We start from the raw sequence: 22,334 nt of genomic DNA on the forward strand, positions 1-22,334 counted from the left end.
GCGGGCTCGTTTCTCTATTAACAGCGTTACAACGCATAAAACACGGAGTGGAAAGAGACTGAGGAAACAGACTCCCTTGAGTCCCGAGTCGGGGACAGATCTGGATAGGGTCAGAGTAAATGAGGAGGGTACGTTGACGACGGTAGTCAGACTCCATAGCAAGTTGGCAGCGGGCGGGGCTTGGTAAAAGGCTCCAGTCCTTGCGGAGCAGAGGAGGCCCAGAGCGCACCTGGGCAGCGGAGGGGGCGGGGCCAGAGGAAGGCCCGCCCCGCCCCGCCCCAACCCCGCCCCGCCCGCCCCCGCCCCCGGAGGAGCCGGAAGCCCCGGGAAGGAGGCCGTGAGAGGCAGGCGAGCGCGAGTCCAGGGCTGAGCAAGCCCATCGTCGGACCCCGCCGTCCGGCAGAGCCAGCCGCGAGCGCTCCGCCACAGTGCCGGGGCCATGGGGACTCCGCCGGTCGTCCCTGGGCCCGCGCTGGGACGGCTGCTTCTGCTGCTGAGCGTGCTGGCCCCGGGCCGCGCCTCCCCGCGCCTCTTGGACTTCCCAGCTCCGGTCTGCGCGCAGGAGGTGAGACTGAGGCCGGGCGGAGCGGGGATGCTGGGGCCGTCGGGGGTGGTGGAGACGGCGGCGGTGGGAAGGGCCGTCGGGAGTGCGAAGAGCTGTCGTCGAAGGTGCTGAGGGCCGTCGGGGATGCGAAGGGGTGGGCGGTCCAGGTTCCGGCGAGCCTGGGGAGGGACTCGGAGGAGGCCCGGGTGTGAGCGCGACGTGGAGGCGCACTGGCAGTGACTGGGAGTGGAGTCGCGGTGCGGAATGAGAGGAGAGTTCTAGGGAAACTACACGGGCGGCGGTGTCACCGGCAGCGCGAGGCGCGAGTGACAATTCCATCGGAGACACCAGAGACTAGCAGCTCTGGCTGGACAAGGGACCTGGAGAAGGGTCCTTAGCAAGAGCTGAACCGGTTTGGGCTGGCACCCAACTCCATGCTGCCTGGGAAGTCATCCTCCAGCTTACCAGGCTTAGCCGCCCCAACCCGGCCTCGGGGGTCCCCACAGGCTTAGCAGTGCGGGCAAGCCCGGTGCCCAGGGGACTCAAACAGGATGTGGCTTGGCCACCAGCGGAGGGCTGACAGATACCGCCCATCCCATCTCCCCACCACCATGTGTGTCCCAGAACCGAGAATCCTAGAATTGAGTTTTAACACGTGGAATGTGCCGAGTTGGAAGCCTGCCAATTTGTGACTACCAAGGAGGACCCCCCGCTGCGTTCGTAGGAAACTGACACACCGCTGTCGGTTGAACCTTGAGAAAAACCCAAACCAAAAAAAACCCCAAAAAAACAAAACAACAACAAAACTAATCGGTGCAAAACAGACTGCCTGTTCCACAAATAAACTTTTCTACCCTCCAAGCCTTCTCTTTCCTCCGCTGGTTTCCCCAGCCCCTTCTCCTCCACTTCCACTGCTGACCCCAGAAACTGTGCTCAGTAGCTGAGTCAGAGGATGTGAAACAAAAGGATAGTTATCTAATTTTGTAGATTTACCAAAAGAGGGTGGAGAGAGGGTGACTATTTTACAGGAAAAAAATCAAAAACGGTGTTTTTAAAAACTCTGAGGGCTGTTGGGAAATGTCCTAGTGATCCCCGTATTGGGCAAAGCAGAGTGACATCTTCAGACAAGGCAGAAGTGTCACAACACAGAGAATTGCTGTTTGTGGCTAGTCATTTGCCAAGGGCCTTCCAGATCCAAGTAAACTGAGACTAAAGAAATAATTTCTGGGACTCCAGTGTCCAGGGTGAAGTTGTCTTGGATGTGGGAACTGTCTTGCAAGGCAGCCTGGAGCAAGTGCTTTTTGTCCCACCGGTGAGGTGGTAAAAATAACTTCCAGCTGGGCTGTTTCTCATTGAAAAGACATTTGGGTGGTTCTGTTCCAGAGTGGGAGCCTCAGAAACAGTTTAAAGTATTCATTCCTTCTGCCAATGTCCCTAGGTGAGGCAGGGTAAAGTGTATGGCTGGAGGATGTGGTTATCTGTGGAGCAGGAAAGGGAGAGGGGGTGAGAACTGAGCTCAAGGGTTGTGAGGTCTACAAAAGCTAGCCTATGCGCTGAGCTTCTGTCACAATCATAAAAGTTTTGCTTTTTGTTGTTGGTCTTTTGGTTTGGTTTTTATTTTTTTTATTTAGTTATTTAGTTAGTTAGTTAGTTTTGTTTTTGTTTTTCGAGACAGGATTTCTCTGTGTAGCTTTTGGAGCCTGTCCTGGAACTCACTTTGTAGACCAGGCTGGCCTCAATTCGAACTCGCAGAGATTCACCTGCCTCTGCCTCCCGAGTGCTGGGATTAAAGGCGTGTGCCACCACTGCCCAGTTTTGGTTTTTATTTTTAATTTAGATTTTTTTTTAAATTTTATGAATGTTTTGCCTTTGTTTATGTATGTGCACTATATGTGGGCCTGGTGACAGTGGAGTTAACAGGGCATTGTATGTCCTGGAACTAGAGTTACAGACTGTTGAGAGCCACCATGTGGATGCTGGGAATCTCACTCAGGCTCTCTACAGGACAACTGCTTTTCACTGCTGAACCATCCACCTTTTCAGCCTCCAAAAAATTGGAGAAGTGCTGGTGACCCCCTTTCTCTGCAGCCTCCCTTCTCTTCCTTCCCCTCTGCTGGCTCACAGACAACTCAACTCCACAGCTTGGCAGATTCCCTGTTGGCTGGTCCTTTTTAAAAGAGGCGAGGGCTGGGGGATGTGGTTCAGTGGTCTCTGGATTCCATTCCCACAACTGCAAAAAAAAAAAAAAAAAAAAGGAAAACCCACACTGTAAGTGCACGTGTACACACACACACACACACACACACACACACACACACACACACACACACACAGTTTTAGTGGACGCAGTATGGTTTATTTCCACCATGGGAGGACTGGAGGAGACATCTCAGAGGGAACCTGCCACTTTCTAAACATGAGAAAATGACTGTTGAAAACTGGTTTAGCTCTCAGGGACTCCCTCCTGTGACTGGAAGGAGGCTTCAGCATACCTGCTCTGTTCCTTGCTCCATGCTGCCAGCACAGCCTAGGGGCTTGGTAAACATGTGTTGCATGAAGGTACAAAAAGCATAGAGGAAGGAAGAGGATAGGTTCCCCTGCTCTTCAGGCAGTAATAAACTGAGGCCATTGCACTTGTTCTGGCTGCCTGGAATTAGCACCTCAAAACAGGGTGACTGATCTCCCCAAGAAACCATGGAGACACCATAAATAATTGTATTCCCCTGGATACTTTTTCATTGGCCTGCCTGGGCTTCTTATGGTTCAGGTCCGGTGTGAACTGCCATTCTTAAGGAAAGCCGATAAGCAGCACCCCGGAGTTCGTCGGTGTGAGCCTTCACCCTGTCTGTAGACAGGATGTATGTTACCATTATCAGTTCGTTTTCCTGAGCGCCTGTGGTTTTGACTTGTGGTGGGATGACTGTTTGGCATCGCCCTTTCGTCTTGCGGTTGCCAGAAGCTGTGCTCAGCCTTACCACTCTTCCCTAAGTTAAAGAGTTAAAGAGTTGTGTTCTGTGGGTGCTCCTATGGTGGACGCTCTCCAGTAGGCAAAGCTACCATGCCAGTGATGTGATCGGCAGGGAGCAGGTCCTGCTCCTGCTGACCAGCCTTCAGCCCTGGCTGCCCACTGCCTTTGTCAGGCTAATCCCCTCGCAGAAGACCCTGGCATCAATTAACAAACAGCAAGCGAGCCTGGAGCCCAATCAGAAGACCAGGCCCCAGGCAAGCCTCAGCGTCCCTTGTGCTGCAGCCCTGTGTTCTCATCTCTAACAGGAGTGACCCTGTCTGTGAAGACCTCAGGCTGTGCGTACTGGGGTGTTCCACCAACCTGTTTCAGGCTGTTGGTAAGGTTTGCTGAATGCCCAGAGCTCAACAGTCTTTCACTTCTTCTTTGTGTACACACAGAGGAGAGGCCTGCATGTTGTAAACATCCCTTTACTGGGAGTCAGGGTAACAGTGCTGGGGCATGGTTCTAGGGCACAGCAAGCTCACTGTAGCTCTGGAACCTGGAGCCAGCTGGCTGATGTCCCTGTGCCACAGGTGGGAGTCACCTGACAGTGGAGAGAGGTTCTAAAACAATGTCTTGGTAGGTACCTGTGCGCATGTGAACATCACAGAGCACACACACACACAGACCTGGATGGTACCATCAGTGGCTTTGTGTGGCCTCTTGATATAGCCACGGATGTGGTAAACTGCTGCCAGCATCACAGTTTAAAGTATGGTGGCACACTCAAAAATAATGATTAAAAAAGGGCACTTCAGTAAGTATTAGCTGCTATCATAATCTCCTCATCATTTTGAATATTCTCTGATTTCTTTTTTTTGGTTTAGTTTGTTTTGTTTTTTGTTTTTTGTTTTTGTTTTGGTTTGGTTTGGTTTGGTTTTTGGTTTTTCGAGACAGGGTTTCTCTGTGTAGTTTTGCACCTTTCCTGGAACTCACTGTGTAGACCAGGCTGGCCTGAACTCATAGAGATCTGCCTGCCTCTGCCTCCCGAGTACTGGGGTTAAAGGCGTGCGCCACCACCGCCCGGCTTGGTTTGGTTTTTTTGAGATAGGGTTTCTTTGTGTATCTCTGGCTGTCCTGGAACTCAGTCTGTAGACCAGACTGGCCTTGAACTCAGAGATCCAACTGCCTCTGCCTCCCGAGTGCTGGAATTAAAGGTATGAGCCACCACTGCTCAGCAATAAATGATATTTTTTGTCTTTCTATTTTGGTTGAATGAGTGGATGGTTGGTGTTGGTGATTCCATGCTGCATGTGTACTGTTGGGATTGAACCAGGCTGTACGTGTCCTAACCATTTCCTACTGAATGATACCCTTAGTCCTAGGAATAGGAGTTTTGAAAGGATTAAGGAAGCGGCTGGGGAGAAAATTATTGGACAGAACAAGGTTTCTATTAGTAGTGTCCAAGGATGATATCAAACGCATTTTATATTATTAAGAAGATTACAGGGGCCAGGGCAACAGAGAGAAACCCTGTCTCCCAAAAAACAAACCAATAAATAAATAAGTTAAGGGCTGTTGTGGTGGTTCAGTGGGTAAGGGCACTTGCCTCCAAGCCTGATGACCTGAGTTCCATCCCTGGGATCCACAGGGTGAAAGGAAAGAACCGACTTCTGGGAGTTGACCTCTGACCTCTCCATATGTGTGCTGACATGCATTCACACACACAATAAATACAAATGAAAAGAATTGCAGGGCTGAGGTCCTGACTCAGTGGGTAAAGTGCTTGCTTAGCCAGCAGGAAGGCCCGAGTTCAGATCCCCAGCAGCCACATAAAAAGCCAGGTGTGAGCCGGGCGGTGGTGGCGCACGCCTTTAATCCCAGTACTCGGGAGGCGGAGGCAGGCGGATCTCTGTGAGTTCGAGGCCAGCCTGGTCTACACAGTGAGTTCCAGGAAAGGTGCAAAACTACACAGAGAAACCCTGTCTAGAAAAACCAAAAAAAGGAAGAAATGAAAAAGAAAGATTAAAAAATGCTCGGGTTGGGGATTTAGCTCAGTGTAGAGCGCTTGCCTAGCAAGTGCGAGGCCCTGGGTTCGATCCTCAGCTCAAAAGAAAGAAAATAAGCCGGGCGGTGGTGGCGCACACCTTTAATCCTAGCACTCGGGAGGCAGAGGCAGGCGGATCTCTGTGAGTTCGAGGCCAGCCTGGTCTACAGCGCGAGATCCAGGAAAGGCGCAAAGCTACACAGAGAAACCCTGTCTCGAAAAACCAAAAAAAAAAAAAAAAAAAAAAGAAAGAAAGAAAATAAAAATAAAAAGCTGGGTGTGCAGCTGTACCTATAACCCAGTGCTAGAAAACAGAAACAAGTGTGTCCTGGGGCCCACTGGCCAGCTTGGAACAGTGAGAGACCATGTCTTAAAAAACAACAACAACAACAAAAAACCAGTTAGGTAGAGTGAGACCCTGCCTCACCACAACAACAACAGAAGGTAGAGAAGTAACAGAGGAGGAGATCTTGACATCAGCCTCTGGCTTCCACACATACCTACACACATTAGTGTAAATTCTATATTGGAATTGAATTATAAGAAAAAAAGCCAAACATGTGCTGGAGAAGTGGCTCAGTGGTTAAGAGCACTGGCTGCTCTTGCAGAGGTCCAGTGCTTGGCTCCCAGCACCCATGTGGTGGCTCATGACGACTTGTAACTCCAGTTCCAAGGGATCCTACTCCCTCCTCTGACTTCTGCAGGCATGCATGTGGCACACAGATGTACATGCAGGCAAAACACCCATACACATAAAATAATTTTTTAATTATTTAATTATAAGGAAGAAAAGTCCCCTATTTCCTTCTCTAAATGACATTTTCATTTGCTTATCTCATTTTAAAACCTTTTGCTTAGATTAATACGATAAACTTCCATATTTAAATCATTTTTATCAAGTAGTATAGGGGTACCTTTTTAAAGATTTCCTGGGATATTTAAAACAATAGCTCCCTACACCCCCCACCTCCACCTGCTCCGAGGCAGTCGCTTGTGATGGATCCATTGTTTCCTTTGACACCTCCTCTTGGTATTGTGCCTTTTTACATACCTGCTGCTAACAGCCGCCATCACCTCCCCCTGACTGCTCCTCACCAGCACATTTGCATCACAGTTGGATTTTCGGCTTAGTATTGTCACAGCAAGGCAGCTGTTGTCTCTGGTGAGGCAACAGGTGTACTTGGATAAAAACTTTTCTGGTCGCTTCTCCCCACTCCCATCATAGATGCTCATCCATCCAACAGTCACCGGCAAGACTGGAGCGGCAGCACTTGAACTATCAAGCTGTGTCTGTCAGTTGTCCCACTTCCTCTTCTTGTCAGAATAGGTGCCATCTTGCCCTGGGTCTTAAGTAGCTACTGGTGGGTAATAGGGAGTTACCCCAAATGGGGTATACATGTTTGCCATTTCTGTAAGAGTTCCCGATCTCAAGGGTTGTTTCTGTCCCTGTGTGTCCGCTTCCCAGGAGTTCCACATGGGAAGAAAGGAGCTAATCTCAGGAGATAGTGTGGTGTTCGTCTGTCAGAGTGAGCAGAGACTGCCAGATGGGTCTTGTTCTAAACCTGCAAGGGACATTCGGCAGGCTGTGGTGTGAACCCAGGGACAGTGAAAGACAGTTCATCACCAAAGACTGGGTTAAGTACAAGAAGTCTGAACCCCATGGGCATGTGAACTGGTCTCCTAAACAGGCAGGACGCAGATGAAATAGAAGACTCATAATGGATTCTGGCATGACATCAGGATTGACCCTTGACCCGTTTTGTGAATGAACCCTGGGGCATCACATTGCCTGGAGTCCTGCGCTCTGCTCCCTCCAGGGAGGCAGGTGTTGGTACCCATCCTACACACGGTGCATCATTCTGCATCCATTATCCAGCTCTTCCTTCAGCTTCATAGCTGACTCTGGCCACAGGACAGCTTGGGCCAATCTGGGTAGTTCAAAGACCCGACAGTGGCGGAGCCTGAATTCCAGGGCTTCCCCTTGCTGCCTTGCCAGCACCGACTGTGAAGTACCAGATGCCAGCTCTAAAGGAGGTCCGCACCTGTGTCACACACTGTCAAGGAGGTGGCTCTCTGAGCACTGTTGCCAGCCGAGCTACACATGACGCTCTCAGGGCTCCGTGAGCTGTGTGCTGACCAGGTCAGAGCACTGTGGTGTTGATTAAATTAATGCCCAGTCTGAGAACCCCTGCCCAGTGTTTAAAGTGTTTGTGAAGTGAAGGGTCACCCTCCCACCTCCCACCTCCATACCCTGCCCTGGGTCTTTACTCCTATGGTTAGCTTAATTCCCAACAACACTGTGAACTTGGTGTTAGGATATTCTGATTTAATGTTGCAGAAGTTGAGGCTTTGAGTAAGGCGTATTTGTTGAGTGTGCGAGATCTCTTGAGTTCAAGGCCAGCCTGGTCTACAAAGCAAGTTCTAGGACAGCCAGGGCTATGTGAAGAAACCCTGTCTTGAAAAAATAAACAAACAAAAAATGTAAATTTGACCCTTCACCTCTTAGGAACATTGGAAGCCTCAGAATTTAGTGACCTTCTTTGCCAGACACCCTCTCTGGTTTGTTTATTTGGCTTTATTTTGTTGTTGTTGTTGTTGTTGTTGAATTTCCCAGCTCATAACAGTTACTCAAAAATCCTCCAATTCCAGCCCTGTTTGGTGGCCTTTAATTCTAGCACTCAAGGAACCAGAGGCAAGCTGATCTCTGTGAGTTTCAGGTCATCTAGGTCTACATAGCAAACCCTGGGCCAGCCAAAGCTACATAATGAGACCCTGTCTCAGAACCAAAAAAAATAAAAATAAATAGAAAAGCCTCCAATTCTGTTTCCGTCTGCCTACCACACACCCTGTCCTTGACTAGACAGAGGGGAAAATGCTCCTAGGGGACTTTCAGTTACCTGAGGGCAGAGCGGCTCCCATAAGTGAGCCGTGAGGAGGCAGGAGGGTTGTGGGACTGTTCTCGTGGGGTCTAACAGGCGGGCAGGGCCCCTGTGAGCCTGCTCTTTCTCATCTGTAATCACTTGCTTTCTTCCCGCAGGAGCTGAGCTGCAGAGTCAAGAATAGTAAGTCCTCTTTTTTGTTCCACTTTTTTCTGCTCTGTTAATGAAGTGAGGGCCTCCTGCTGACTTCCGCCGGAGCCTCCTGCATGCTCTGGATGGGGGTCACCATCTGCGGGGCCATCTTGGATATAGGCACCAGTGCTTCTTGTGGAAAACCTTCACTCATTCGTTATGCAAAAGCCGGGCCGTGCCCAGCTGCCACCTGGGTTTTGGATGTTGCCTGGGGTGGCACCCTAGTCCGCCTGACTTTGTCTCTGATCTATTCAGTTTGTCACGGGCATCCATGGTGCTGGCTTCCTTTTTTTCTCTTTTAATTTGTTTACCTGTTTGTTTATTTGTCTCTGAGAATATTTTCCTATGCTGGATGTAAAACGCAGGCCCTCAGACACAGTAGACAGACAAACACTCACCACTGAGCCACAATCCCCAGCCCCTGTTGTTGTTTTTTTAGTGATGAGGCGTATACTTCAGGTGTCGGTGCCAACTAGGGGCCATGACAAATGAAAACAAAGAAGCTCTCCTTACTGCCCCTCTCTCCTGTGCCCCCATTTCCAATGACCGCTTCTTTTCAAAACCCTTCTTCTCCCCAATGCCTTTTTTTGGTTTTTCAAGCCAGTTTCTCTGTGTTAGAGCTCTGGCCCAAATGTTCTTTAGACCCAGAGCTTTGTGGGCATCCCAGACCAGCATTAGAAAAGAGCAGGCTGGGCAGAGAACTGGCCAAGGTCACAGCTGGAAGGTTGAGTGTTGTGGAATATTATTTTAAGATGTGTTACATTTGTTTTTGCTGTGAAACATTTGTTTAATGATGCAAAGATGTGTTGCATTCTTTTATGTTGCATTTGTTTAACTCTGTGAAGCTGTGTTACTGTGCCTGTCTAAACACCTGATGGTCTAATAAAGAACTGGCCAATAGCAAAGCAGGAGAAAGGATAGGAGGGGCTGGCAGGCAGAGAGAATAAAGAGGAGCAAGAACAAGGAGAAGAGGACGCCAGGGGCCAGCCACACAGCCGCACAGCCAGCCATGGAGCAAGAGTGAAAGTAAGATATATAGAAGTAAGAGAAAGGAAAAAGCCCAGAGGTAAAAGGTAGATGGGTTAATTTATGAAAAGCTGACTAGAAATAAGCCAAGCTAAGGTCGGGCATTTATAATTAAGAATAAGCCTCAGTGCATGTTTTATTTGGGAGCTAGTTGGCAGCACCCCCTCAAAAGAATAAAAGCAACCAAAAGCAATTGAGAACATCTGTAGAATGTGAACCATGTTGGAACTCGTAGCAACTCTCAGGACCCTCGAAGAGGATCTCAGGGTCTTGGCTGCAAGTGTCTGATAGCTGATCTTCTGGCCAGGTACCTGCCTGGATGACAGCTGGATCCACCCTCGAAACCTGACCCCGTCTTCCCCAAAACACATCCACATCCAGCTGAACTTTTCGTCTACTGGGCACGGAGACCTGGTCCCTGTGTTGCACATTGAGTGGACACTGCAGACAGATGGTGAGTGGCCACATCGGCCAGGGCTTGGGTTTGCTCTTCAGAAGAGACCACGGCTGACTCATGTTTGGTTCTGGAAAGCTCCATCATTAACACAGTGAGAGCTTTTCCAGTGTTAGATGAGTGCCCACAGAGTATCTTCTGTTCACACTGTCTTTATGAAAGGCCTTCCCTTGCATCAACTTTTTATTACATAAAAAGGAAAAGGCCAGCCGGGCGGTGGTGGCGCACGCCTTTAATCCCAGCACTTGGGAGGCAGAGCCAGGCGGATCTCTGTGAGTTCAAGGCCAGCCTGGGCTACCAAGTGAGTTCCAGGAGAGGCGCAAAGCTACACAGAGAAACCCTGTCTCGAAAAACCAAAAAAAAAAAAAAAAAAAAAAGGAAAAGGCCATTGGTTAATTATACAAATAATTCCAAATATTTGCTAGAAAAGAAATGGTAGCAGTTTGCCACCTGTTTTTTCTCTTAGCTTAGGAGCCAGCACTTTTTAAAACATACTCCAAACCTCTTTAGGGGTGAATGACTGCAGAATTTCTAAACAGAGCAAGCCCGATCTGTGACGGGACAGCAGCAAGTGCTCTCTATAGGTCCCTAGCTGGTGTCCTAGACGGGGTCAGGGAGTCTGGGAGGTTGAGGTAGCTGTCTTTGACTCTGTGTCCTGCTGCCAGGGCTCTGGCCACATAGTTGCAAAGTGTTTGCTACTTCCTAGTATAGAGTGTCCCTTGTCCTTGTCCGGCTAGAAGGTACTTTCTGCAAGTGGGGAAGTGGAGAGTTAGGTAAGAGGGCCGATGGGGAAGTGCTACCCCCTGGGGCGGGGTGTGGTTGGTCTGCATCTGTGAGCCCCTCTCCTCCCTGGCCCGCAGCCAGCATCCTGTTCCTTGAGGGCGCAGAGCTGTCCATCCTGCAGCTGAACACCAACGAGCGGCTCTGTGTTGAATTTGAGTTTCTGTCCAAGCTTCAGCATCATTACAGGCGGGTAAGAAGCCAGCTGACTGAAAGGTGTTCCTAAGTGCCCCCAAAGGTCACCTAACTGAAAGAATGAGTTCAAGATGGCTGCCTGCTGTGAGCCATAGTGAGGGATGGATCCTTGCTTATTATTCTGCCTCCCACTTGACCGAGCTGTCGTTTTGTTTTTGTTTTTTTTAATTCATAGTGCTGAGGGTGGAACCCAGGCATTCTGTAAGCCTGGTTCATCATTTGTGTGTGTGTGTGGTGTGTGGTGTGTGTCCATGTGTGTCCGACCCCCATCATTCTTCAGCATTCGAGTGGCATGACTGTCTACTGATTGATCTTTTTAAACAGGTAGAAAGGACAATGATTATGCCTCTAATTTTGGATTCTGTGATTATCCTTTTGTTTGTTTTTTGGCTGATTGTGGGGAAGTGTGAGATTGGGACTTTGGATACAAGTGGGTGAGGGTGTCATGTGACCCATCCGATCCCCTCTTCTTCCCATGTCCTCAGTGGCGGTTTTCCTTCAGCCACTTTGTGGTAGATCCTGGCCAGGAGTATGAGGTGACCGTTCACCACCTGCCCAAGCCCATCCCTGATGGAGACCCAAACCACAAGTCCAAGATCATCTTTGTGCCTGGTAAGAGTGCCCTTCCAAGCGTCCACTTGGTCCTGAGCTCTGGGGGGCTCAGACAGCAGGATCCAGCCTGCTCCACAGTGGCTGCAGATCACGGCCTAGAGTGCCTCCAGCTGGGGCCGAAGCCGTATGTCTTGAAGGCAGTCTGTCCTCTGTTGGCACAACATGTATAGAGAGATCCCAGGGATGTGTTGGCAACCAGAGCCCCTCGCTCTGTGCAGAGAAGTACTTCCATCCCAGAAAATGTCACATCCTGGAAGGGTGGTGGCCTGTGCACTCAGCCTGGACTTGGCTTCTCTCACTTCTTCCCTCCCCCACATCCCACCTGCATTTGTCTGGCACCCATCTACGTAGCCTACTCTCTTGCCCCACCAATCCATGCTATCTGTGGCCACCACCAACCACGTTTGAACCACATTTCTTCTGTGTTATTTTCTGTCTCGGCCTTCCCATCACTGACATCATTTCTCATTGTACCTAGTAGGTAGTCAGGAAGTTATGTCTTTTTTGTTTGTTTGTTTGTTTTATTGATGACCGTGGAGAGAGAACTCAGGGCCTTGCACACTGAGCAAACACTTTACCACTTAGCCACACCTGAGCCCAAGAAATGCCTGTTAAAGCTGGCGACAGCTCCTCACCCTGAAGCACACACTCACATGAGTGCACATGCATCTGCTCACCTGCTTCCTTTTCACATGTCCCCTTACTCTCACATGGTGCTTAACGTCAATTCGCTTTTACTGGTCTCGTCTATAGAATTAATCTGCAGAAAGCAGTAATTTCCACTGTCTGTGCAGTGCCCAGGACCGCATCACATACAGGAGGCTCAATAAGTACTTGCCAAATGATTTCTCCCTTCCTCCGCTGCCCTGGGAACTTGTTACAAACACTGATTCCCAGGTGCTCAGTGGCAAGGTGCCTGTCTGGCTCAGTTCTGTGGGCAAAAACAGAAAAAAGGAACGATGAATGAATAAGTGAATGCTGACTCTCGGCACCCACCCCGGGTCCTGAGTAAGAACCTAGTGATAGTGTATGGAGAATCAGCGAAGCTGCAGTGGAGGACAGCAGAGCTTCCCGAGTGTGGCACGCAGAAAGGTGTGTACGGGAGAAAACTGGAGTCATCCAGGGACTTGTGGCCACGTGAAGCAGGCTCTGAGCTCAGCAGGAGGATGCTTGAGTCAGGAGGGCTCCCTAAGATAGGAGCCAGGCTGCTCCAGTTTGATGGGATCTCTGGCCAGGGGCAGCTCTCTGGGCCTGGAGCAGGGAGTGAGGGAGTATCTTTGAACAGGCTCCCCAGAAGCACAGCAATCTTGGCCTCCGTGTCAAAAATCTACAAGAACAGGATAGGCATAGTGTTTCACTACTACTTGGAAGGCAAAGGCAGGCGGATCTTTGTGAGTTCGAGGCCAGCCCGGTCTATAGTGAGTTTCAGGACAGCTAAGGCTACGTAGAGTGACCCTGTCTCAGAAAAACAAAACAAAACCCCCAAATCTTCAAGAACAAACTCTCTAAAGGCAGAAACTTACTGATTTCTTTTTTACTGGATTTGCCAGACTGTGAGGACCCCCGGATGAAGATGACCACACCATGTGTGAGCTCAGGTAACTGGCTGGCCTAGGAGACCTTGACCTGGGCACATTAACATGCACAATACACCGCCCATGGACACACCTACCCCTCCTCATTCCCAACCCCCCTGCGCCCATGGCAGGCAGCCTCTGGGATCCCAACATCACTGTGGAGACCTTGGACACCCAGGAGCTTCGAGTGAGCTTCATCGTATGGAATGAATCCACCCCCTACCAGATCCTGCTGGAGAGTTTTCCACACTCGGAGAACCAAAGCTGCTTTGATGGCATCCAGCAAATACCTGCGGTACCTGTATTTCTTCCCCCCCAGACTAGATTAAAATACCTCTCAAACCCTCGCGCTTCCTCCCTGCTGGGCCTAGCTAACCCTGCTGCGGAGCCCAGCACCGTACTCAGGTGTGCTGGCTGTTGCTGTGCCCTCTCAGGAGGCAGAGGTTCTGCTGTCTTCGCAGTTTGCTGAGAATCGTTTATGAACATAGGTAAAATGGCTGAGTAAGCTTTAGACTGTAAATCTAAATGCAGAAGTTCAAGTTCTCTCTCTTTTTTTTTTTTTTTAAGATTTATTTACTTATTATGTATACAGAAGAGGGAGCCAGATCTCATTACAGATGGTTGTGGGCCACCATGTGGTTGCTGGGAATCGAACTCAGGACCTCTGGAAGAGCAGTCAGTGCTCCTAACCTCTGAGCCATCTCTCCAGCCCTCAAGTTCTCTTTTTACCAAGCCTGTGGTGAAGTTCATATTGGATATCGATTGAAAGAAGTAGAAAAAAATGTCATTGCCGGGGCTCCTCTCTCTTCTCCCAGGCAAGAGAAGTAGGTTGAAGCCAGTAGTAAGGTATTTTCATTGTTAACTAAAATTTCATTTCATCCCATCAATCTGGTGGGGGTTTGGCTTCATAACATCAATTGATTTGCATTCAATAGATGTAAGATAAAGGCTTGCAATCCTTAGATATCAGAAGTTAAACTTAAAAGTTTGCTTAGGCCTTTGAAGGCCTTGGACTAAACTTGTAGTTAAGGGAACTAATTACGGGGGGTGTAGTGGGCGGGTTAAAATGGCAGAATAATTAGAGTGGCAAGTTTTGTTACTTTCTATGTTTTCCTGATAGCTAACTGTTTTGAGGATCCCCTCATGACTGAATCCTCAGTTGGTAAAGTAGTGATGATATTGCCCAGCCCACCACCCCACCCATCCCATTTTTCCATACCCTATCCAGTCCATGTTCTCCATGCCCCCCAGGCCTCTTGCCTGGTCCCTGTATTTATTCTACTTTCTCTCAAAAATTATTTGGACATTTAAAAAGAAATGAGATTAAGACAGAAGGAAAATAGTTAAGATAAGGCCAGGTAGGAACAGAAAGTATGCTCTGTACTCTGTACACTTGTCGCATATACATAGATTGGTGCCCCAGTCCCCAGCAGCTGGAGCAAAGAGGGAAATTTCCATTACTAAATGTACTTAGAAGCTCACCACAGGCTAGTCACCCTGCAGAAATAACAGTTTTTCTAGACCAGAAATCAGAAAAGCATTTCTCCCTCTGATACCTGTAAGTGGGGCTGGTCCACAAAGGGTCACTTTCCCAGCAGCTGTTTTTGTGGGTGTATAACCCCAAGGTCTTACCCAGCTTCTGCCTCTCTCTCCAGCCCAGACAAGAGGAATTCCACCGACGGTTCAATGTCACATTCACTCTACCCAACTCTGACTGGTGCTGCCACCACCGCCTGCAGGTGAGCGGGTGGGTGGAGTGCTAGGAGAGCATGCGCAGGTGGCCTTCCCTTCAGAGGGAGGAGGAGGCAAGGAGGTCAGCTCCAGCCACGCTGGCTAGGAGCCTCTGGCTGCCTTTCCCCTCCTGGTCCTCCCAGCCTGAGGAGTGGGAGACCTGGCCTAACAGCCACACTGAAAATGAAGGAGCATAGGCCCGTTGAGATGGAGTCTTACCGTATTTCCCAGGCTGGCCTTGAGGAGACTATCTCGGCTTCCCAAGCAGCTGGGATATAGATACACACTACCACACCCAGCTCAACAGCCATGTGGAAACCCGAGCCTGGCCAACCAGAGTCTGTAACTCACAGATCACATCTTTTGGTATGAGGGTTTGGATAGGCATATTCTTCGCCCTCCGCTCCCCCAGGTCCAGCCCTTCTTCAGCAGCTGCCTGAATGACTGCTTGAGACATGCTGTGACTGTACACTGCCCAGAAATCCCAAAGGCCTCAGGTAGGAGAGAAACAGTTGTCATTGGTATATATGGGGCAAGCATGGATGAAGGTTGTCTCCATGGAGAGGAATCCTGACGGTCGGGAGAGGGAGATTTAGCTTTGAGCTTCTGGTAGCCAAGGTAGAGTGCAGAATGACACTCCTGGGTTGGACTCCTTGCTGGCTTTCACCAGCTCTGCACCTGAAGGGACTTAACCCTTCTTATCAACTCAGTTTCCTTGGCTGAAAAACAAGATCGTTATTCTCACAAAGTAAGAACTGTGTACCATGGAAGTGCTTTAACATGCCAAGTTCATATATGAGAAAACGGAGGCACAGATATTAATTTGCCCATGTTCACACACCAAAGACATAGCCCCAGGTTCCTACTTGAGCTTTAGGAGTTGGCAGCCACCTGTGCGCATCAAATGGGGGCAGATGTGGCACTGTGGTGGAAGGAGGCCTGGCCCCCATGGGAAGAATGGTATCACAGCTTCGGCTGAAGGGCTCCATGGAGGGGGCTCCGCCAAGTGTAGCTATGCCCGACTACAGGGTTAAGGCCATTGGTGGGCACCTGTGATGGGTTAAGGCCATTGGTGGGCACCTGTGATGGGTTAAGGCCATCGGTGGGCACCTGTGATGGGTTAAGGCCATCGGTGGGCACCTGTGATGGGTTAAGGCCATCGGTGGGCACCTGTGATGGGTTAAGGCCATCGGTGGGCACCTGTGATGGGTTAAGGCCATCGGTGGGCACCTGTGATGGGTTAAGGCCATTGGTGGGCACCTGTGATAGGCTAAGGCCATCGGTGGGCATCTGTGATGGGCTTGGGTGACTGCTAACCATTAAAAGTAACCCTGTCCCTATTTCCTTTTGTTCTTTTGTTCTATTACAGTTTCCCTTGCAGGTAAGTCCTTCTTACAGTCAAGGTCATTCCCAAGGGACACATGAGGTCCCAGCTGATCCCTGAGCCAGTCCAGGAAGACAGGCTGCCCCCACAGCCAGCCAAAGGGTGGAATCATTAGTGTAGCTTGGTATAAGATAGAGCCTGGGCTGGGGTGTGTGGGGCCCCTCCCCAGACTCACACTGTTCTGTTTGTCACAGACTCTATTCCCCTGTGGGTATATGGCTTCATCACAATCATCGCCATTCTGCTAGTGGGCTCTGTCATCCTGGTGATCGTCTGCATGACCTGGAGGCTTTCTGGTAAGGAGTGGGCTGGGGCTGACCCTGTTCTTCTCTTTTCCCATGTGTCTTCGCTTCTTGCCCTAGTCTCGCAATCTAGACCTCTGTCGTGCTGTGTTTAAGGGGTGTCCTTCACTCCGCCCTTCAGTGCCAAATGAAGCATAGACGTGGCTATTATGAGACCTGGTGTTCTCAGCTGTCAGGAACCTAGAAGCAGGCCTCAGTCTGACCTGGAATCAAAGACCAGCTCCATGTGGGACACAAAGAAAGCCTCAGGCTTTCTTTGACAAAATGGCAGTTCTAATGATATGCACATCATGAGGCTGTGGTAAGGATTAAAGGAAACAACAAACGTGAATTCTTTCCTCAGAACTTGGCTCATGGTGTTTGCTCAGTGCTGTTCACCACAGTGGTATTTTTGTTGTTAAACTTAGTGTTTCTAAAATCAACAGGTTAGAAAGAGCTAACATGGAATGTCCCTGCGTCAGCCACGCTCACTCAGACGGAGCAGGCTGAGAAGACTCAGGCTCTTGACCATGAACTCACAAGGGTAGGCCTTGCTCACCACCAGCTTTGTAGTCAGAGGAGTTACTTAAGCTTAGATTCCTTTTCCTTTTCTGTACAATGGGATGCCTCCCAGAGCCTAGAGTAGCTGTTCATTCCCCGAGTACTCTTCTACTGGCCAAGTTTTAATCGGGAGCACGTGGGATGGCAGGTTGGAAGGCTGAGCTGTTCCTGTACTGTGACAATGTGTCTTCAGTCATCTGGGAAGCTACTTCTACACTTGCTGATATTCATGCAGATTATGGTTCATCCTGAATTGTGGGGTCCACAAGGTTCTGGGGAGAGTCATGTGACATCTCACGTGACAGCTGAACCATGCCCCAGCTGCTGTTAATGTTTCCTGCTGTGTCCCAGTGCCCCACCACAGGGAATCGAACAGGAGAAACCTCACTCACTAGTCATTAGACTGTCTTTTGACAGTTCTGGGCCAAGGCCAAAAGAATGAGGATTGAAATTAAGATTTTAAATCTCTTCTTCAGGAGCTGAGATGTAAATTAGAGGTAGAGCACTTGCATAACATGCTCTGGGGGGGGGGGGGGGGGCCCTGGGTTCCCTCCCTGGACCAGAAAGAAAGAATCCTGGTCACGTGTCCAAGGGGAACAATTACCTAAGACTATAGTTCCCCTTCCTCATCTGAAGAACACTGGGAGGAAATGTTGTAAGGGCCATGGGGGCCGCTTCTGGCAGGCAGTGTTGTAAGATGTCTGCTTCCTGCATGGTCTGCCTTTCCCTCCAGTGGAGTCTGCTCACAGAGGCCTGGGAAGCGGAACCCTAGAGAGGGGCCAGGGAGCACACCCCAGCTCAGGTCTGTGGTTCCCCGCTTAGGGGTTCCACAGATAATCCAGACCACGGCTGACTGAAGGGCCCAGCACTTGCCGCACAATCTCTAGACTGTACCTCCACAGACCCATTCCTCAGAGACAGAACGGAGTGTGAGCAGCATTAGAAGCTCCCTGTCCACACAGCTTCCAGGAGCAGCTAACTCGGGGCTCACACTTAGACAGCTACGTGACTCAGTCTCTGCAGAGGCCCAGAGTGTCTTGTCACCGGCGAGGGGCTGCTCCCTTGTTCCCTTTGTCACTCAGCCTCACTTCCCTCTGATACCTGTGAGCAGGTCCCTGTTTCTCTTTCAGAGGAATAAGGCACTCAGTAGCTGTCTTCTTTTCCCTGCAGGGTCTGATCACGAGAAACCTGGTGATGACTCCAAATGCGATGGTTAGTAGCACTTGCTCTGTGTGGTGCCCTGCCTTTCTCTCTAAAGCCTGGCTCTGGGTTCTTGGGGTAGATGGAATGGGTGTGTCTCTGGTCAGACTTTCAGAAGATTCCATCCTTACTTAGAAGAAGGAAAGGTGAACATTTTGTGGGGAGCACTCTTCCCTGAGCGGGTGTTTCTCTTCCCCAGGCAGATCCTTGTACCTTTAGTCTTTTATTTATCTTGATTTAGGAGGTCTGGAGATCTCACTATGCAGCCTCTGCCTCCCAAGTGCTGGGATTAAAAGGGTGCACCACCACATCCAGCTTTTTACCCTTTTTTCATTTAAAATGATTAAAGTATCAGCCAACAAGCAGATAGAACTAACTGTGTGGGAAAGCGGCAGGGGTACAGGAGGAGGGAGATGGGTTCTTTTTCATGCAGGGCCCCTCACTGATTTCTCACACATCACAAGGCAGGGTAGCAGCATCTGGCCTGCCCAGAAGGCCGTTCACTGAAGATAGGAAGCCAACCTCTGCCTTTGGTACGGGTAGCTTGTAGGCTGGCTCTAGAGCAGTGGTTCTCAACCTTCCTAATGCTGTGACCCTTTAATACAGTTCCTCATGTTACGGTGACCCCCAACCGTGAAATTACTTTTGTTGCCACTTCATAGCTGTATTTTTGCTATTGTTAAAATCGTGATAGAAAGATCTGATATGCAACCCCATGAAAGGGTCATTCGAGCCCCAAAGGGTTGGGAACCACTGCTCTGGAGGGTGCTGTCCAGGCCCAGCACATGAGATCAGCACGTGTTCTCTCGTCTCTCACAGGCATCTCCCCTGGGCCTGACCTGACTCCCCCGCCCCTGAAGCCCAGGAAAGTCTGGATTGTCTACTCCGCCGACCACCCCCTCTATGTGGAGGTGGTCTTAAAGTTCGCCCAGTTCCTGATCACAGCCTGCGGCACTGAAGTAGTCCTGGACCTCCTGGAAGAGAAGACTATCTCAGAGGTGGGAGTCATGACCTGGGTAGGCCGACAGAAACAGGAAATGGTGGAGAGCAACTCTAAAATCATCATCCTGTGCTCCCGAGGCACCCAGGCCAAGTGGAAGGCCATCTTGGGTTGGACTGAGCCTGCTGTCCAGCTGCGGTGTGACCACTGGAAGCCTGCTGGGGACCTTTTTACGGCAGCCATGAACATGATCCTGCCAGACTTCAAGAGGCCAGCCTGCTTTGGTACCTACATTGTCTGCTACTTCAGTGGCATCAGTAGCGAGAGTGATGTCCCCGACCTCTTCAACATCACCTCCAGGTACCCACTCATGGACAGATTTGAGGAGGTTTACTTCCGGATCCAGGACCTGGAGATGTTTGAACCTGGCCGGATGCACCATGTCAAAGAGCTCACGGGGGAGAATTACCTGCAGAACCCTAGTGGCCTTCAGCTCAAGGAGGCTGTGGTTAGATTCCAGGAGTGGCAAACCAAGTGCCCGGATTGGTTTGAGCGGGAGAACCTCTGCTTAGCAGGTGATCAAGAGCTCCCATCCCAGGAGGAGGAAGTGTTCGAAGACCCACTCCTGCCACAAGGGGGAGGGATTGTCAAACAGCAGCCCCTGGTGCGGGAGCCTCCTGAGGGCTGCCTGGTGGTAAATGTCTGTGCCAGTGAGGAGGAGAGTGGAATGGCAAAGCTCGATCCGCTGCTGCGGCCCCAGAGAGAGCCAGGGGCTCAGACCCTCCAAACCGTGGTGCTGCCCGCAGAACAAGTGCCTGCAGCCGGGCTGGTGGAACCTGTCCCTCTTCCAGATGGCAGTGGAGCCGCTACCCAGCTGACCCTGGCAGAGGACAGTGAGGCCTGCCCGCTGCTGGGGGCCCAGAGGAACAGCCTCCTCTGCCTCCCCGTGGACTCAGATGACTTGCCTCTCTGTAGCACTCCGATGATGTCACCTGACCACTTCCACAGTGAGGCAAGAGAGCAGCTAGAAAGCCTGATGCTCTCAGTGCTGCAGCAGAGTCTGAGCGGACAGGCCCAGGAGAGCTGGGCGAGGCCCATGGCGGTCCTCAAGGACCCCGGCACCCCCTCTGAGGAGGAGCAGCGGCAGTCAGTGCAGTCGGACCAGGGCTACATCTCCAGGAGCTCCCCTCAACCCCCCGACTGGCTCGCAGAGGAGGAGGAGGAACTAGAACTGGGTGAGTCAGCTGAGCCTCTGTCTCCTGAGGTCCTGCAGAACCTGAGGAGTCTCCAGCGGCAACTTTTCTTCTGGGAACTTGAGAAGAACCCTGACTGGGACAGCTTGGAGCCAAGGAGACCGGCCACAGAAGAGCAGGCTCCCTCCTAGGGCCTCCTGATCCTGTGCTTAAGAGGATGTATGTTGTACTGGTGTGTATGTGGGGAGTGGGGGGGGGGGGGGGGGAGCGCCTGCCTTTGAAATGTGGGTCTCTAAGTCTGACATAGTGGTGTCAGCACGTGGGACCTGAGACTTGATGACCTGAACTCAAGTTCAGGGCCAGTGTGGACAACATAGCAAGACTCAGAAAAACAAATGTAGACATTTGGATTCCGATCCCTAGACAGCCCCCCTTTACTTTATATGCACACCTGGTCATCATCACACAAGAATCCGCAGCCTGTTTCCAGGAGCTCGTAGCCAAGTGGGTCACTCATCCCTGGAGCATCGGTTCTGTACCTTTGGGATTAAAAAACAAGTTCCATGACACAGCCTTGGCCACCAACAAGCTTAAAAACCAATAAGGATGAAAATTAGCCAGGACGATAATCTGAGGCGTGAGGCTGAATAGAGGGCTGCTGCCCTGGGCTACAGAAAGAACCCAAGAGCCCGAGAGGTGCGGTCTGGGCAGAGGAACTGCTCTCCTGGGAGGGGAGCAGCCTGTGGATTCAGTATTATGAAGGAGCCAGAGCTCAGGGTGGAGAGAGCTTTGTGGGGCTAGGGTGGGAGCAGCTGGGGACTCGTTCATAAGTGGATCTGTTGCCCTGGGGTGGGGTGGGGGGGGAAACTGCATGCCAGATACACCCAGAAGTCTCCTCAGATCAGTTAGGAGAAAATCAGGGTAGAGATGGGGGTGTCAAACTGAAGAAGCAGGAAGAGGCGTGTGAAATCCTGAGCTTAGGTGTGACAGCCAGTCTGTGGGAAGGCTGTGGAATGTGATTCTTCGTGGACTGAAGCCACCTGATGCCAGTAGCTGGGGGCCCAAGACCCCTCAGCCTCAGTTCTACCTCAGGGTATAGTAATGGAGTAGAGTAAGATTTGGGGTAGTGTGATGGGGAGGCATGGCAGTGGGAACAGAGCCGAGATCAGAGGAAAGTATGTCACCGTATACCTAAGGTGTGAGGAGAGCTGTTTAACGTAGCTCCTGGGGTGCCCCTAGAAGCAGACAGCAGGCTTGGGTCCTGGAGAATGCACAGGTGTGCATGCCCTGGGCCCCATGCTGTTCACTGCCGATTCTTCAGGCTTTGGGGAGAAAAGGATCATGAAATGCTATGGAAAAGCAAAACCAGTGTTCATGTGTGTGCCTGTGTGTGTACAATAATGAAGACTTAATAAAGTTGTTATGTTGGTAAGAATGTGTAGTTGTTATTGAATCACCTCTTACCATAGGCCAAGACATTCCTGCTTTTAGAGTTCCTACAGATAAATCTTGCCTAGCATTAGCAGGCCCTGGAGTTTCTAAGTCTCAGACAGCATGTGGCCCATATCCAGCCCTGCAGCAGCTAAGGGCCAGGAGAGAGAGAGAAAGGCCTCCCTACTCATCGGCCTTTTCCAGCTCTGTTCTCAGAAATTCCGGCAGTGAGCGTCCTTGGCCAGTCAAGCCTATGACATCCCCCAGCTTCAAACATGGACTGAGCATCAAGGGGTTCTCCCAGCAGCGAATCAGCCCCACAGCAGCACAGACCTGCCCCCCACAGTGACCCCTCCAGTG

The 22,334-nt window shown here is 50.6% G+C and overlaps 1 protein-coding gene across 2 annotated transcripts; it reads left to right on the top strand.

The window, feature by feature from the left end:
• Window positions 1-329: 329 nt before the first annotated feature.
• Window positions 330-21,972, top strand: Il17ra (interleukin 17 receptor A). Of its 2 annotated transcripts, XM_052720998.1 has the most exons (13): window positions 330-565; window positions 8,576-8,600; window positions 9,943-10,089; window positions 10,950-11,062; window positions 11,550-11,676; window positions 13,227-13,274; window positions 13,385-13,548; window positions 14,909-14,992; window positions 15,397-15,481; window positions 16,354-16,365; window positions 16,563-16,664; window positions 18,381-18,422; window positions 19,230-21,972. In XM_052720998.1, the coding sequence occupies exons 1-13, from the start codon at window positions 440-442 to the stop codon at window positions 20,732-20,734; spliced, it is 2,580 nt and encodes an 859-aa protein (XP_052576958.1). In that variant the 5' UTR covers window positions 330-439; the 3' UTR covers window positions 20,735-21,972. The 2 variants fall into 2 exon arrangements, with proteins under 2 accessions (XP_052576958.1, XP_052576959.1); XM_052720999.1 differs by lacking the exon at window positions 16,354-16,365 and having other exon boundaries at window positions 15,397-15,474; window positions 16,538-16,664.
• Window positions 21,973-22,334: the final 362 nt, after the last annotated feature.

Source organism: Peromyscus californicus, unplaced genomic scaffold (assembly GCF_007827085.1).
Source record: "Peromyscus californicus insignis strain IS unplaced genomic scaffold, ASM782708v3 Scaffold_6__1_contigs__length_162567912, whole genome shotgun sequence".
Lineage (NCBI taxonomy): Eukaryota > Metazoa > Chordata > Mammalia > Rodentia > Cricetidae > Peromyscus > Peromyscus californicus.